Source organism: Macadamia integrifolia, unplaced genomic scaffold (assembly GCF_013358625.1).
Source record: "Macadamia integrifolia cultivar HAES 741 unplaced genomic scaffold, SCU_Mint_v3 scaffold1950, whole genome shotgun sequence".
Taxonomy (NCBI): domain Eukaryota; kingdom Viridiplantae; phylum Streptophyta; class Magnoliopsida; order Proteales; family Proteaceae; genus Macadamia; species Macadamia integrifolia.
The window spans coordinates 1-15,565 of NW_024868433.1; the positions used below are offsets into that span (position 1 = coordinate 1).

A 15,565-nucleotide genomic window follows, 5' to 3' on the forward strand; every position below is an offset into this window, starting at 1 on the left:
GAAGTTGCTGTTGAACGTGACGATACAGGGGAGTTTAGGAGCTGTACAGGTGGTGATGTCGCCGGAGTCGACGGTTGGAGATTTGATTACGGCGGCGGTGAGGTTATATGCTAAGGAGGCGAGGAGGCCTTTTCTGCCCACGACAGATCCCGCGGATTTCGACCTCCATTATTCTCAATTCAGCTTAGAAAGTAAGAAATTGGAAATGGGAAATGAGTCTCTCTTTATTTTTGTTCTATTGGGATTTAGGAAGGTGAATTAGGAATTCTGATATTGATTTGAGCAGGTTTGAATCGGGAGGAGAAGCTGAAAGAACTGGGTTCGAGGAATTTTTTCTTGTGCCTTAAGAAGCCAATTGAAGCTGCGATGGATGGGTCTGTGTCTTCGTCTTCGTCTTCGTCGTCTGTGGCGGTGGCATCGTCGTCTTGTTCGAACCAAGCTGAGAAGGTTTCGAAGATCGCTCTTCCCTGGCTTAGGTTCATGGAATTCTTGCTGTAGCTTATTGAGAGAGAGAGAGAGAGAGAGAGAGAGATGAATCTGTGACGCTGTTTAAACTTATTATTGTTCAATCGAACCTTATTATGGCTCGATCTTCTATAAATTAGAAGGAGAATTCGACTTTCTGTAAATTAGTAGAAGAAAACTGTAATTGGATTCTGTCATTTTAAAAAAATCTTCTTTGAATCGAAGTTTGTGAAAATCATTTACTCTCATTATGAATTCATTTTTCCATGTTACAAATGATCTTCCTTCTGTTTTGGGTTGTTTCGAGTTTTGATTTCAGGCTTCTTAATCGGGCTGAAAAGCCTGAAATCTTATAGAACACGTGGAAGTTTGGACCACAAGCTGTCGCTACTTAAAGCATCCAATCCTCTTTCTTGTATCTTTGCATTAAAAACACGGGTAAGAGATCCCTTCCCAGCCTCTTCCTTGTATCTTTGCATTAAAAACATGGTAAGAGATCCCTTCCTAGCCTAAGAAGGCATTAATATGAATGAGATTTTTTTCTTTTTTATTTAATCAGGAGTAAAGAGTAATTTTATGCAGCCCTATATTATGGGCCTATGGTATAAGGACTGACAATTACACAACTTTCTTTTTTGCCTTAAAATTATTATGGAAAAATGATTCTACCAAACTGTGTTATACCTATTCCCAGACAAAGAGGTGTTAGGATCCTCTCCAACGCCTCACTCAACACAAATAAACGACTAATAGGATTTGGGTGTGCATGCCCGAATCCTTCCAATCATCCAATGTAAGTTGGGGCATTGTGCATGTTAGAGAGGAGCAAGATTTGACACAAAGAAAGGGAAAAAAAATGATGTGCCTTCATTAAATGTGTAAATTCCGCCTCTATTGATGTCCTTGTGTGCATTGCCATTGGTTACCCTATTGGTGTAGGGGCCACACAGGTAGGCAAGAATCTCTCCCAAACATTATATATATGGCAAGAGATCACTGCCTGGTTGCATAGGCCTTACCCCAATGTAAGGGCATATACATGGAAAAGACTATTGATGTCATAAGGGGCAAGGTGGTAATTTCACAAGCTCATGGACTAAGCCAGGGGCTAGGCGACCAAACAAGCTTCTATGTAATATGGGGGAGGAGTCTATGTGCTGCTTGCATGTATTGCATCTCTTGTACCAAGCCAATAAATGCATCAGAGGGACTGCCTTACGATTCACTTATAAGGGCCCCATATTATCATTGGGAGGAAAGAGAGTGTTAAAAAGTATTAAGGACTAGAGATTGTGAGAAGGCATATATTATTAACAATGTGTAGATGAAAAATAAAATAAAATAAAAAAAGACCCCAAAGTATTCTCTTGGTAGATTTAAGCTTTTGTGAAGTGTTTCAAAAAAAAAAAAAACCTTGTTATATGGCAATTCAACTATTCAAGTGGAACCTAAATTTTATGGGAAAATAGACACCAAAGGTCATACTCACACCCGTAGTCAAAATTCACCAAGTGGTAATATTAAGAGCTTTAGAAATAAAATGCATTGGAAAAATGCGCATTAGTGGTTAGAGTAATCATAAGCACATATGAATTACATAGTGTTTATACTTTGAAATTTGATATATGACTAATCCGTATCATTCCTTATATATATATGATCGTGGGTTTTTGTGTCAGCATGATTGGAGAGCATTCTTTTACCCATATTTTTTTTTCTAACGATGGGTATCTAGATTTTCGACCTGATTAGTCCTGCGGGCCTATATTGATCTCACCAAATTCGTTACTTACCAACTACGCTACCTCTTGAGTTATTTTCTTTTGCCCATATATAATAAACTTAAATTGACAATATATTTCACCTATGGCGGCTAATGGGACAGAACACCATGTATAATAGGTCTATAATAGAAAATACAATTTAACGGACCAATACCCCAACTACTTATTTATCCATCCCCAACCCCACTAACCCCCAAAAAAAAAAAAAAAAAAAAAAATAAAAATAAAAATAAAAATAAAAATAAAAAGTAAAAGTAAAAACCCCAACTACTTAACCCCAACTTAACTGAAACCGAAAACTAATGTGACCAAACTATTGTTTGTGACCACATTATTGTTTGTGTCAGTTAGGTTACGAGCCTCTAACTTCATCAATCGATAATCATCACACCTCCATTATTTGCAAGTTGTGAGCCTAACTTCTTGACCCTCTTAAATTTTGGACCCTCAACAGGCGACAAGTGGCCATGGCCGCCATGCTATGGTCCCAACTCCCTAACCCGGGGAAGGATAGTTTTTTTTTCATGGAAAACAAGTGGATATTATTATGCTAGTCTGGTGTACAAAAAAAATTGTCCCTACCATAAACAATTTGATTTGGTAGTGAATGTAATCTACTTCACAGCCAAAGAAATGAAATAATTAATGTCTTCTTTTGGGTCCATGATATGTTTTTAAGTTTTATTATTTTAAAAATATTCTTTGAGATTTTATTTCTTTGATGGCAAACAAGAATTGCATCTATTCAATGTAAATGTGGGTAACAGCCAAATGTTATCCATAAGGATATCCACACCTTTAGGGCAGATTAATCCCTTGGAGACTTGTGTACGTTCTTATACATAAGAGTTGGGTCAACGTGAACTCCTAGGAAAGTCATAAAATATAAGGGAGTGGCCCCAAAGGGATAGGAGTGAAACTCAGAACTGATGCTGAAAATAATGAATTAATTGATACAATCCCAAGGATGAGACATATGGCCTTGCTTTATAAGTTTTCTATTGAATTTAGATCCTTCTTAGATGGCCTTATGCTAGAGATACTTTGAAGATAATTATTATTATTATTATTATTATTATTATTATTATTATGTGGGTCTAAATGTTTGCTTTTGCATTTTCTGTGAAGCTCCCTCTGGTTGCAATCTTCCCTTCGTTTTCTCATGGTGGGGGTTTTAGTTTCTTCTAGAATTTTTCATGGATAATCATGGAGGGAGTGCTTTAGTTTGAGATATTCGTAGGAAAGAGGTCCACATATGAAATGTTTAAAGATTTGATAAACTTCTATAACTATATATTTTACATGGAGTGTGCGTGCTGCGTCCTAATACAGAGGAGGTAAAATCATTATCCCACCCCTTATGAAAAGTAGAATTGTTTGCACTGTTGATGCTTTCATGTGTGCTTCTATTGGTCCCCTATGCTGGTGCAGTGTCAAGCTTCTTGACATAGAACTCTTTCGCCTATTTTATAAAAGGACAAGAGAACCCTGTCTGCTTGTGACGTAGGCCAATGAGGGGATGCAGAGGCATCTAGGAGAGGGAGAGGGGGTGGGGGTGGGGGTGGGGGTGGGGGGGAATGGTCTTTCTGCACTTGTCTGTGCTTGGATGTAGAGACACACAAGCGGACAGGGTTCTTTTATTCTTTATATAATTTGTGGGAACACATTTTTCGCCCAAAAATATGCCCCTGTGCCAGACATAGGGAATGCAAAATGACCATTGCACCCCTCCTGGTCGATATCCATACATGATGGACTCTCATTGGCTGAGGTGCTTATGCAAGGCCTACGCTCCCAAACAAAAACCATTATCTCATAATTTGGATATAAAAGGGAACCTTCTTTATATAGACCCACATATGGACCAAGGTCATCAATATAAAGACTTTGGCTTATTATCACCCCATCAATAGCACTTTCTCAACTGGTCCTTTGTGTTGAGACAATTGAATTCAGTGACCATGGATCCAAGATGAGTTTCAAGTCTATAGTTTCCAATGACTTCATCTTTTGACTATAATTGCCAATGAAGCCTTATCATTCATGGTTTGAAAAATCCTATGGGTTCCAATTCCAACCAATTCAACTTGGGTTGATCATTTTATATGAAAACTATGATTTCAGTGTTTCTAAACTAATATTGGACTGATTCCAAATTGGGATTGGCTGGGATGGATCCAGAACCGATTCCAAAACCAATTCCAGGTTTTTAAAAACTGATCTCATGGACTCACCATAACTAATGATCTAGGATAGATAGGTCTAGCTTTTGGTGGATTACTACCACTGCTTTTGCTTAGCATTATCCTTTTTTCATTGTTAAAACTTAAAAGGTTATTTACATTAAAAAACAAGGAAAAAAAATATATTGAGGCAGCCTAAAGATTCCAGTCACTCAAACATCGATGTTAGCTTTTCCCACCTTAGGCATTGCCATTAGCATGAGAAGCTAACTCACGAAATATAAACCTCAAGGAAAAGATTATATAATTTGAAACCTTATTTTCCCAAGGAAATCTTTCTCAAGGTCTTCTGGAATCGAGGCGAAAAGTGCATATTTGTTGGAGTGCTTGCAGTTTTCGCCACATATTTTGCCAAATAGTCCACTACTGAGTTCTCTTCCCTTGCTAATGTTAATGGCATTCCTTATATTAGTCATTCTACAATTACATTATATATAGATTACGACAATAGAATTCTAATCAATCTATGCAATAGGTAAGAAGAGATTGCATTGAGCTGGGATGTCACATGTGATAATACTCTCATATATACAAGATAGAGAATATACACGTTCCATGTAGAGAAGGATACTGTAGCGGATAACACACCCCCTCAAGGTGGAGAATCGAAACTTCAAATCTTTAGCTTACCCCATAAGAATTGAAACCTTGAGGTAGCCAAAAGGTTTTGTAAAAATATTTGCTAGCTGATCATGGGTGGGGATGAACTGAATCGATAGCTATTGCTTGGCAACCCGATCCCTGAAAAAATGAAAATCAACTTCAACATGCTTAGTTCGAGAATGAAACACGGGATTTGCTGAGAGGTATGTAGCCCCAATGTTGTCACACCAGAGTATAGGGGGACCATGTAGAGGGAATCTAAGACCAGCAAAGAGAGACTCTAATTAGATGAGCTCAGCAGAGGCATTAGTCAGTGCCTTGTATTTAGCCTTAGTGAAGGACTGTGCAATGGTTTTCTGCTTACCAGATGTCCATGATTTAAGGTTTGGCCCAAGGAAGATAGAGAAACCCCCAGTAGACTAACGATCCTCTCCATTGCCATCCCAATCAGTATCAGAGAAAGCCTGAAGTTTGTGAGAGGAAGATCGTTCAAGGAGGAGGCCATGATCAATGGTTTGATTTATTAACGTAGGACACATTTAACAAACACTCAATGATCGTTGGTTAGAGCATGCATAAATTGACAGGCCTTGTTAATAGCAAAAGAGACATCAGGACGAGTGAGTATCACATACTTAAGAGTGCCCACAATGGATTGAGCAATATTGGGTTGGGTCAGTCATCAGTTCACCCCCTACAGAGGTGGGTTTCTGTGTTGTAGCCATGGGGGTTTGCACTGGTTTGCAATCAATCATGCCGGCTTTCTTAGTGATGTAGCGTGATTGAGACAACATAAATCCTTTAGATTGAGGGAGAACTTTGATGCCCAAAATGAAATGAAAGGTAGCCAAATCCTTGATGGAGAATTCTTTTGCAAAACGCCGAAGTAGAAAAGAAACTGGTGTAGAGTCACTACTTGCCACGAGGATGTCATCCATGTAAACATATGCATACACAACATTGGAGCCAGTCTTGAAAATAAATATTGAGGGGTCTATTTTTTAAGCTTGATACCCTAAAAGAATTAGGAACTGTGATAACCAGTAAAACCATGCACGTGGGGTCTGTTTAAGGCCATATAAGGACCGATGTAGTTTGGAAACATGACTAGGACAGTTGGAATCAACAAACCCCGATGGTTGAGATATGTAAACCTCCTCACATAGATGGCCATGCAAGAAGGCAATATGGACATCCAACTGTCTAATGGACTAGCCCTAAGAGACGGCAATGGCCAAAATCAACTTGATGGTGGTGGCCTTGATCACGGGGCTAAAGATGGATTTTTGCTCTTCTCCCTATGTCTTCCTTAGCTATAGTCCCTCTCATTTTGGTTACCGTTGCCTTGACCATTCTTCCAATAGAATGCACATTGCCCGCTATGTGTGCCTTGATGAGTCCATATTCCCATTCACCTCAGCTCCTGTACTTGTCTCTCCACCACCTCCATCCACAATTCTCCCTTGGGCAGTTGCTCCCCTACATCAACCTCCAGCACCAGCCCCACCATTACCCTTGCCTCCTTCCCCTTTATCTCCTTACACCCCCATCGAATCCTCCCTAATATCATGTTAAACCTTCCATCTTAAAACCAATTGGCTTGAAGTGAGGTAGCCTCTTGTGGCTCTAATACAAGATAGTTGAGTCACCCATAGGTGATGTAGGACTATCTCAATACTCCCCCTTACGTGTAGGCCTCTTATGGTTCTATCTTTGTGGGTCGAGTAAGGAGCCCATCATCGACGAAGGCCCAACGTATCTGCTTTGTTACCACACTGATGTTAATGGTATTCCTTGTATTAGTCATTCTGTATGTGTGTGTGTGTATGTGTAATACAATAATAAAATCCTAATCAATCTATAGAATAGGTAAAAAGTGATTGCATTAAGTTGAGATATCACATGTCATAATATTCCTTTATATATAAGATAGAGAATATAGACTTCTCCAATGGAAAAACGATACAATATCGGTTAACATCCTTGAAGCAATGAGAAAATTTTCATTCGATCGAAGTCAGATAGGGATGCAAAGAAGTCCATATAATTGCCACAGAAATCATGGGACCACTCTCTTGAAACACTATCCTTTATATGATTTCATTATAATTATCTTTTTACTTGATTTCATTGTAATCAAAACCAATTTGGAACCTAACTAAAATAAAACTGAGACTGAATCTGCTTTCACTCTTACGTGAGCCTTATTTGATTAATCAATAATCATCACCTCCATTATTTGCAAGTTGTGAGCCTTACTTTATCCTCTTACTTTTTGGCCCCTAAAACACACGGGACAAGTGGCCATGCTATGGCCATGATCCTCCTTTGTTTGGCTTTGGGTTGTTTAGAGTTTTGATTTCAGACTTCTTAAATTGGGGGTGAATTCTTCTAAAACACGTGGAAGTTTGGTCCACAAGCTTGTCGGCCACTTTAGCATCCTATTCTCTTTCTTGTACCTTTCCGTTAAATAGATAAGGCAAGTGATGGCGGTCTGGTACTTGCAACAGTGCGGCCCAGTGGAAGAATGTATAAACATTAAGGATGAGATTTTTTTATTTTATAAGAGTTAAATCATAATTTTATGCACCCCGCATTATAGCATAGAGACCTTACAACCAAACAACTATCTTAATCTTTATCCCCTACAGTCAGACAAATATGCATGATTGCATACCCTTAATTTGCATTAACGCGAGGGCTAGTGAAAACATATGTAGGGACATAAAAATAGAAAAGACTATAAATTTCACAAGATGTGGCGTGATAATTTCACATGCTTGTGTGTCTAAGTGCAGGAGCTATGCTACTAGACATGCTTTCTTTTCCCTCATATATATAATATGGGGGAGGGATCTATATGCTTCTCACATATATTGCATCTCTCGTGTCATGTCAATGGATGCAACAGACGGAGTGCCACATGATTTGAGTATGAAGGGCCATACTATCAGGGAGGAAAGAGAGTTTTAAGTAATATTAGGAAGAAGAGAGTCTGAGAAGGCATGTACTACACAATGTGTATATCATTTTTCATATATTATATAGGAAAAAAATTCATAATAATATATATATATATAGTCGGAAGATATTCTCCAACTAGCACACCTCCAAAGGAATCTCTTGGTAGATTTAAATATTAATCACGTGATAATTCAAGTGGAGCCTCAATTTTGTGTAAAAAAAAAAACCCTAAGTCCATACTCACAAGTAATAGTTCACCCTAGTCAAATTTAACACGTTGTAATATAAATAGCTTTAGAAATAAAGAAAATGGACATTAGTGATCAGAGTAATCATAAGCTCATATGGATATACATAGTGAAACATGTCAATATAAAGGCAGGGCATTCGTATTTTATTGAATTAGAATTATATTTTTAAATTTGACATATGATTAATCCATATCATTTCTTAAGAATGCTCCCTGATTGTGTGGTCCTTGTGTCAGCACATGAACTAATGGGGTTAAGCACATGAACATCAATAGAGGTGAAATTATTGTACTTCAGACGTAGGGTTGCGTGACCAAGAAGCATTCTTTTGCCCATATAAATTACATCTAAGTAGACAATGTAGGATATGATCTATGATTTATAATGCAACAGAGCACCATGTATAATAGGTCTCAAGAGAACACTACTTTGCTAGAGCAGTACACACTGGCGCACATGCCAATTGGAGGGCACATGGCAGCAAGGTCTTTCCGTACCTGTTTTATCTAGATCCATACAAGTAGATAGGGTTATTTCTTCCATAAAAAATATATTTGATTTTATCGAAAAAGAACAAAAAGACTAAACTGACCAAACTATTGTAAGTATTTATTTATCAGTATTGATATAGTATCAGCAGATAATTATATCGATAACAATCCAGTTCAGGTTGGATTGATATGAATCGATCACTTTTGTCTTTACTTTTCAACAAAAATTATATTTTTATTATGATTTTACCCCTAATCTAGTACTGATAATTAATTCAGATCAGTCGAGTATTGATATCAGTCTCAATCGATACTAATATGATATGACCAATAAAATTGATCCAGTACCAATACTTAAAACCATGGTTATGAGTCTAATTGATAAAACTGAAACCGAATCTACTAATCTGTTTTCATTTATTTTTTTTTTAGGGGAGGGGAGGGGTTTTTGTTTTAAAAAGCTTTCATCTTTACGTGAGCCTAACTTGATCAATCAATAACTATCACCTCCATTATTTGGAAGTTGGTGAGCCTAATACAATCAGGATGAACACTATCATCGTTGTCAACCATCAAAAAATGCATTATGGCTTCCATCTTTTCCTTAGCGCCGACTGCATCGGTGATTGTATATAGGTCGAACGATGTCAGTTTGATTTCGATTTAGGCTATTGGAGGACCATTCTAATCAATTTTTCAGTTAGTCCTATACCTCCCCACCCCCACTCAAAAATAAATAAATAAATAAATAATAAAAAATAAAATAATAATGTTTAGGAACCTAACTGATAAACTGAAACCAAATCTGATGTCACCCTTACCTGAGCTTAACTTTGATTGATCAAATAATCATTACCTCCATTATTTGCAAGTTGTGAGCCTACTAACTTGTTGACCCTCTTACTTTTTTGTGCCCTGAACACGGGACAAGTGGCCATGCTATTATGGTCCCAACTCCTAAATCCCATATATGGAGAAGTTTATTTTATTTTTTCATGGAAAACGAGTGGATATTATTATAGTCGTTTGGTTACAAAAGACAAAAAATTTAGTGCCCACGATAGACAATTTGGTTTGTAAGTTTTATTTATATTTTTTTATCTCGTAAGTGTAAAATAATTAGTTATTATCTAGGATGCAGCTATTGGTCGCTGCCAAAGAAATAAATAATTTATCTCTATTATTAGATTCATATATACTCTCTTAAGTATTATTATTTAAAAATTTTTTTTTTTTTCTTTGATTGGGAGCAGGGGTTGTATCTATTCAACTACAACTTTAGTGGCAGTCAATTTTATCAGTGAGGGTGTCCAAACCTTTTGGCCCAACTAATCTCTTGTATGCCCGTGTATATTGTCACACATGAAATTGGATCAATGCATCTTTTATGAAAACCACAAAATCCATAAGACTAATGTTAACTGACTCTAAAAAGATAAAGAGAGTCGAACTCAGAATGCATGTTGAAAACAATAAATTAATTAATACAACCCATAAGGATGAGACATATGACTTTTGCTTCATAAGCTGGCTATTAATGAATTTAGATCCTTCTTGGATGGCCTGACAATAGAGATACTTTTAAAGATGATTATTATGTGGGTCTACTGTTTGCTTTTCATATTTGCATTTTCCGCGAAGCTTCCTCTATGGAATTTTCCATTTGTCTTCTCATGGGTTTTGGATTCTTTTAGAATTTGTCATGGATGATAATGGAAGGGAGTGCTCTTGTTTTAGATATTCGTAGGAAAAAGGTCCACATATGAAATGTTTAAAGATTAGGTAAACCTCCATAATTATTTAATGGGAAAAAGACTGTGTCTGGGAGTGTGCATGTTGCGGCCAGATACAGAGAATGCAAAATCATCACCCCACCCCCTATGAAAAGTAGAAAAGCTCGCACTATTGATGCTTCCATGTATACTCCCATTGGTCCCCCATGTTGGTGTTGAAGGTGCGGAAACGATTTGGATCATCCCACTATTAGGGTCAAACATTCAAACAATAATTAATGGAGGGGTATAGATCATTACTTAAAACACCACAAGTGCAAAACCTCCACGCGATCTTAGCCCTTTTCATAACGAGTCATTCCCACACGTACAACTTTACATTTCCTTTAAGTCCAAGCTCCTCCTCAATAGTCAAGGTTTTCACAAAACCCTAATTATTACTCAATTACTAGTGTAGAGATTAAGCGTGTGAGAGAGGGAGAGGAGCACGACTATATAAAAGAGAAGAAAATTAGAATCCCTATCTTGCTTTGGTTTTTAGAGATCTTGTATATCTCCAACCAAAATCCCTATTAGTTAGAGTTATAGATAAACTCAACTTTGGCATAGAGATTTTCTACTTGGAGTCAATCACTCACAAAACCAATCTTATCATTATTGATAAGATATTAAATGATAAGCAACTTAATAATTCTTTTTTTTTTTTTATCCCTAACAATCTCCTCCATGTTACTATGATATCATATCTCATAAGATGATCCAAAATCTTAGATCACGAAAAAGGATTCATGATCATCTGATGCTATAAATATGGGTTGAACTTATAGGAAAAGGGGTAGGATCCCATTGGGATTCCACCAAGCATATTATGTATCTTAACAGTATTGTATCCATAATACAAGGTTAACCAATACATATGTTGCCAAGTAGATGTAACAATCATTACCCAAAATAAGTAGTTATTTATACATCTATCCCCCACTGAGCAATATCACATATTTTATTATAGGGCATGCGTTAAATACTGTCAAGTCCCTAATGAACCAAAAAGCCATTTCAGAGATTCCGTATACTTGATTGGACCAGGAAAACATTTTCAAAATGTTTTTGAACATAAATAATAATTTATATTAATTTTTTAAACACTAAAAACATTTTATTGAAATACCCCCGGATCCGGATTTTATCCAATCAAATACAAACTTTCTCTCTCCTTGATATTCTCTAAAAAAGGGCAGTGGATTCCTTGTTGGGAATCTCTTTCGAATACGACCCAGCACTACGAGTCCAGCGTACCGATATATAGTCAAAAAAATCAACCGTTGGCACTCCAAAATGCGTAATGCATGTCCACATTGATAAGGACCCCTCAGGTTAAAGGATTGATCATAAACTACTTAAGAGAATTTCATTTTGTTATAAACCGACAATATATCACATGTGAAAATCTCAAGTGATCCAGTTCAATGTAAACTCACATTTGTGCCATGAAATCGACATCTCTAGATACACAATGTGACCACCATGAAGACAAGGTGTCCAATCTCGCCCCTAGTGGTAAACAATTTTAGGTTAACAAACCTATGGACAAACTGAGCTTAATAAATAATCATGCCAATTAAAAATTAATTAAACAATTTAATTTAAAAAACAAGTTTGTACATTAAAGCAAATTTCCCATAAACCTAATGCCCATGTTCTCAACATGTTTCTCAAATACGCTAGGCGACAAACCCTTAGTCATGGGATCAGACAGATTTTGAGCAGAGTCAACCTTAGCTATGGCTACATCACCACATTATATAATCTCACGAATTAAGTGATATTTTCATTCCATGTGCTTGTTCTTTTGATGAGATCTTGGTTTCTTTGCTTGTGCTATGATTCCTCGATTGTCACAATACAACATGATGGGATGCTCAAGAATTTCTTAAGCCAAACTCCTTCCTTAGCTGCTTCACTAGCTGCCAGGTATTCAGCCTCAGTAGTGGAGTCAGCCATTGACTTTTGTCTGACACTCTTCCAAACTATAACACCACCTCTCATAACAAATACCATTCTTGATGTAGATTTTCTGTCATCTTTGTCAGTTTGAAAATCTGAGTCTGTAAAACCCACAACTGACAATTGGTCAATACCATAGACTACAAAATAATCCTTGGTCCTCCTCAAATACTTGAGGATGCTTTTGACAGCAGTCCAATGCTCCTGTCCTGGATTAGATTGATAATGGCTCACAATTACTACCGTATGACAAATGTCTGGTCTAGTACATAAAATCGCATACATGAGACTCCCTACAACTGAAGCATAAGGGATTCTCTTCATTGTCTCAATATCTTCAACAATTTGAAGACATTGTGATTTAGACAGAGTGATTCCATGCCTAAAGGGAATACTCCCTTTCTTGGAATCCTGCATGTTAAACCTTGAGTATTTTGTTAATATAAGTGGATTGTGACAAGCCTAACATCCTATTTTTGCGATCTCTCACAAGCTTTATTCCTATGATGTAACTGGCTTCACCAAGATCCTTTATTGCAAATGTCTTATATAGCCACACCTTTGCAAATGAAAGCAATCCCACACCATTCCCATTGAGCAAGATATCATCCACATATAGGACAAGAAAACAAACGCTATTTCCATTAGACTTCTTGTAAATGCATGGCTCATCAATGTTTTGTTCAAACCCAAAATTTTTGATGGTTTGACCAAAACTTATGTTCCAGCTTCTGAAAGCCTGTTTAAGACCATAGATAGATCTCAAAAGCCTACACACTTTGTTTTCTTCGCCTGGGGAAGCAAACCCTTCTAGCTGATGCATGTATATAACCTCATCTAAATGTCAATTAAGGAAAGCAGTCTGTACATCCATCTGCCATATTTCATAGTCATAGTGTACAGTAATTGATAACAATCCTAATGGATTTAATCATTGCTACTGGTGAGAAGGTTTCATCATAATCCACCCATTCACCTTTGGCCACCAGTCTTGCTTTGAAATGCTCCAAATTATTTAAAAATGATTTTTTTTTCTTTGATTGGGAGCAGGGGTTGTATCGATTCAACTACAACTGGAGTGGCAGTCAATTTTATCTATGAGGGTGTCCAAACTTTTGGCTTGACTAATCTCCTGTATGCCCGTGTATATTGTCGCACATGAAGTTGGTGTTGGGTCCCGACTGACACTGAGAGGGGGGTGAATCAGTGTGCCAAATACTTTTCATTTTTCAGCTGTACCCCTGATGTGGCAATCACTATTTACACTTCAATAGCACAGTCTATTGATGCTGCCCAGAGCTGCTATGTATACAATTGACCATTCTTACTGTTGCATGAAACTTACTCACATAACCTGTATTGCTGCCCAGAGCTATCTTATAAACCTCACACGGTAATCACTGTCACATACATACACAGTCGTATGCACATCCACACTACACCACCAAGTGGTCAGGTCTACCAGATGTACGCACCCATTCTGTAGCCAAGCACTCCAATCTATAATACAAATACGAGCATACACATCCACAATACAAGAAATACGTGCTTCGGCCAGTTGCCTACATGCACGGAGTAATGCCCACTGTCGGGCTCAGTATTTACTCAATACTAATTATGACTGCACCCACAGCCAAGGGAACACATTCCCAATTTTCACCAATGACATACAATGGCTAGGTCTTCACCCTAGTTTTCTCAGAATGATCTGAGAGGCCGCACCCATGGCAAATAGGTTTAGGTAGTTGTACCTACCAAGGAACACATAGCTCCTGTGCCCAACACCCACTGAACACCAATAAAATAAAGTTGGGCTTATAACAATGCCCTATAGTGAAGCACTCATACATGCAAATTTCTCCCAAATAGACTACAACTATCACTTAGGCATTTTATCAAACATCTTGCCTACAATGATTTATAATAATAGAAATTTGGAAAAAGTGAAGTTACCTTGGCAAGGAGTAACCGTCGGAGATGCAATAATGTCGATCTCCACTTGATGCGGACCACAACCACGTTGTCTCGGTGCCGCCAATGCTTCAACCCCGGTTGGCACTTGGGTTTCTTGAAGCAACTCACAAGAACCAAATTCTAGGTTCTTCTTCTTCTTCTTCTTTCTTTTCTCCTTGTCTTTACTTTCATGGAGTAACAATGGCATTCACATTCACATTCACACACACACAAAGAGAGGGAAAAACTTCATCTCTATTTCCCTCTTCTTCTCTTCTCTTCTATTTTCTTCTTTTTTTTTCTCTTGGCAACAACCAATAGAGCTTGCTACCTTGGTTTTCAGCAGCTTCCTAAGGCTCTAATGGGGGCTATGCATGAAGCGCAAGAGGATGGAAGTCTTTCATTCAAACCCTTAACCTTCCACGAGTTTCAACTCATTTTTCCGACCACCTCAGCAATCCCTTTGCCTAATTTCTTCACTCTGATGTGTAGAGCTCGGAGAGATGAAGAATCTCCAACTTGAATCACTCAAATCGGAGTTAAGATGAGGGAGATATGGCCATTTGAAGTTCGACCAACCAGAACACTCAAAATGGAATCTTTGTAGGGGTGGCGTAGCCTACACCAGCGGCACGCGCAACCGAGGCTCAGATCTGGCCATAGATCTCGTCAAAAGGTTTCTCTCAATCGGCCGTCCTATTAAACCAACGGACAATAGATCTAAACCATAGGTTTTGAATCTCTATGACGTCATCATGACGTATACGCTGACATTGTCAGACGCGTTGTCGATCACCGATTAGTGGTGAAGCGCGTTTCACAGTATGCTGTCGGCTAACTTTAATAAAGCTCCATCAATATTGACCGTTAGATCGGAACCGATCTGATATGATTAGCTCAGATCAAGATATGGAGAATCACTTTATAGATTCTATGCACATGCGCTACACACAATCAAGACTCAATATGGTGAGGCGCCACAGCATCATATCTAATACACTTCACCAATGAGAAGCCTCGGATTAGCATCTTCAACCCAAGCTCTTGCATGAACCATCAGATCTGAATCTGACC

The 15,565-nt window shown here is 37.8% G+C and overlaps 1 protein-coding gene across 1 annotated transcript; it reads left to right on the forward strand.

The window, feature by feature from the left end:
* Positions 1-4: 4 nt before the first annotated feature.
* On the forward strand, positions 5-700 carry LOC122065274 (uncharacterized protein At4g22758-like; the record flags this gene model as incomplete). The annotated part of the gene is made up of 2 exons (XM_042629071.1): positions 5-191; positions 287-700. Coding segments are annotated over 2 exons (399 nt in total), but the record flags the coding sequence as incomplete, so codon positions are not given.
* Between the last annotated feature and the right edge of the window lie 14,865 nt (positions 701-15,565).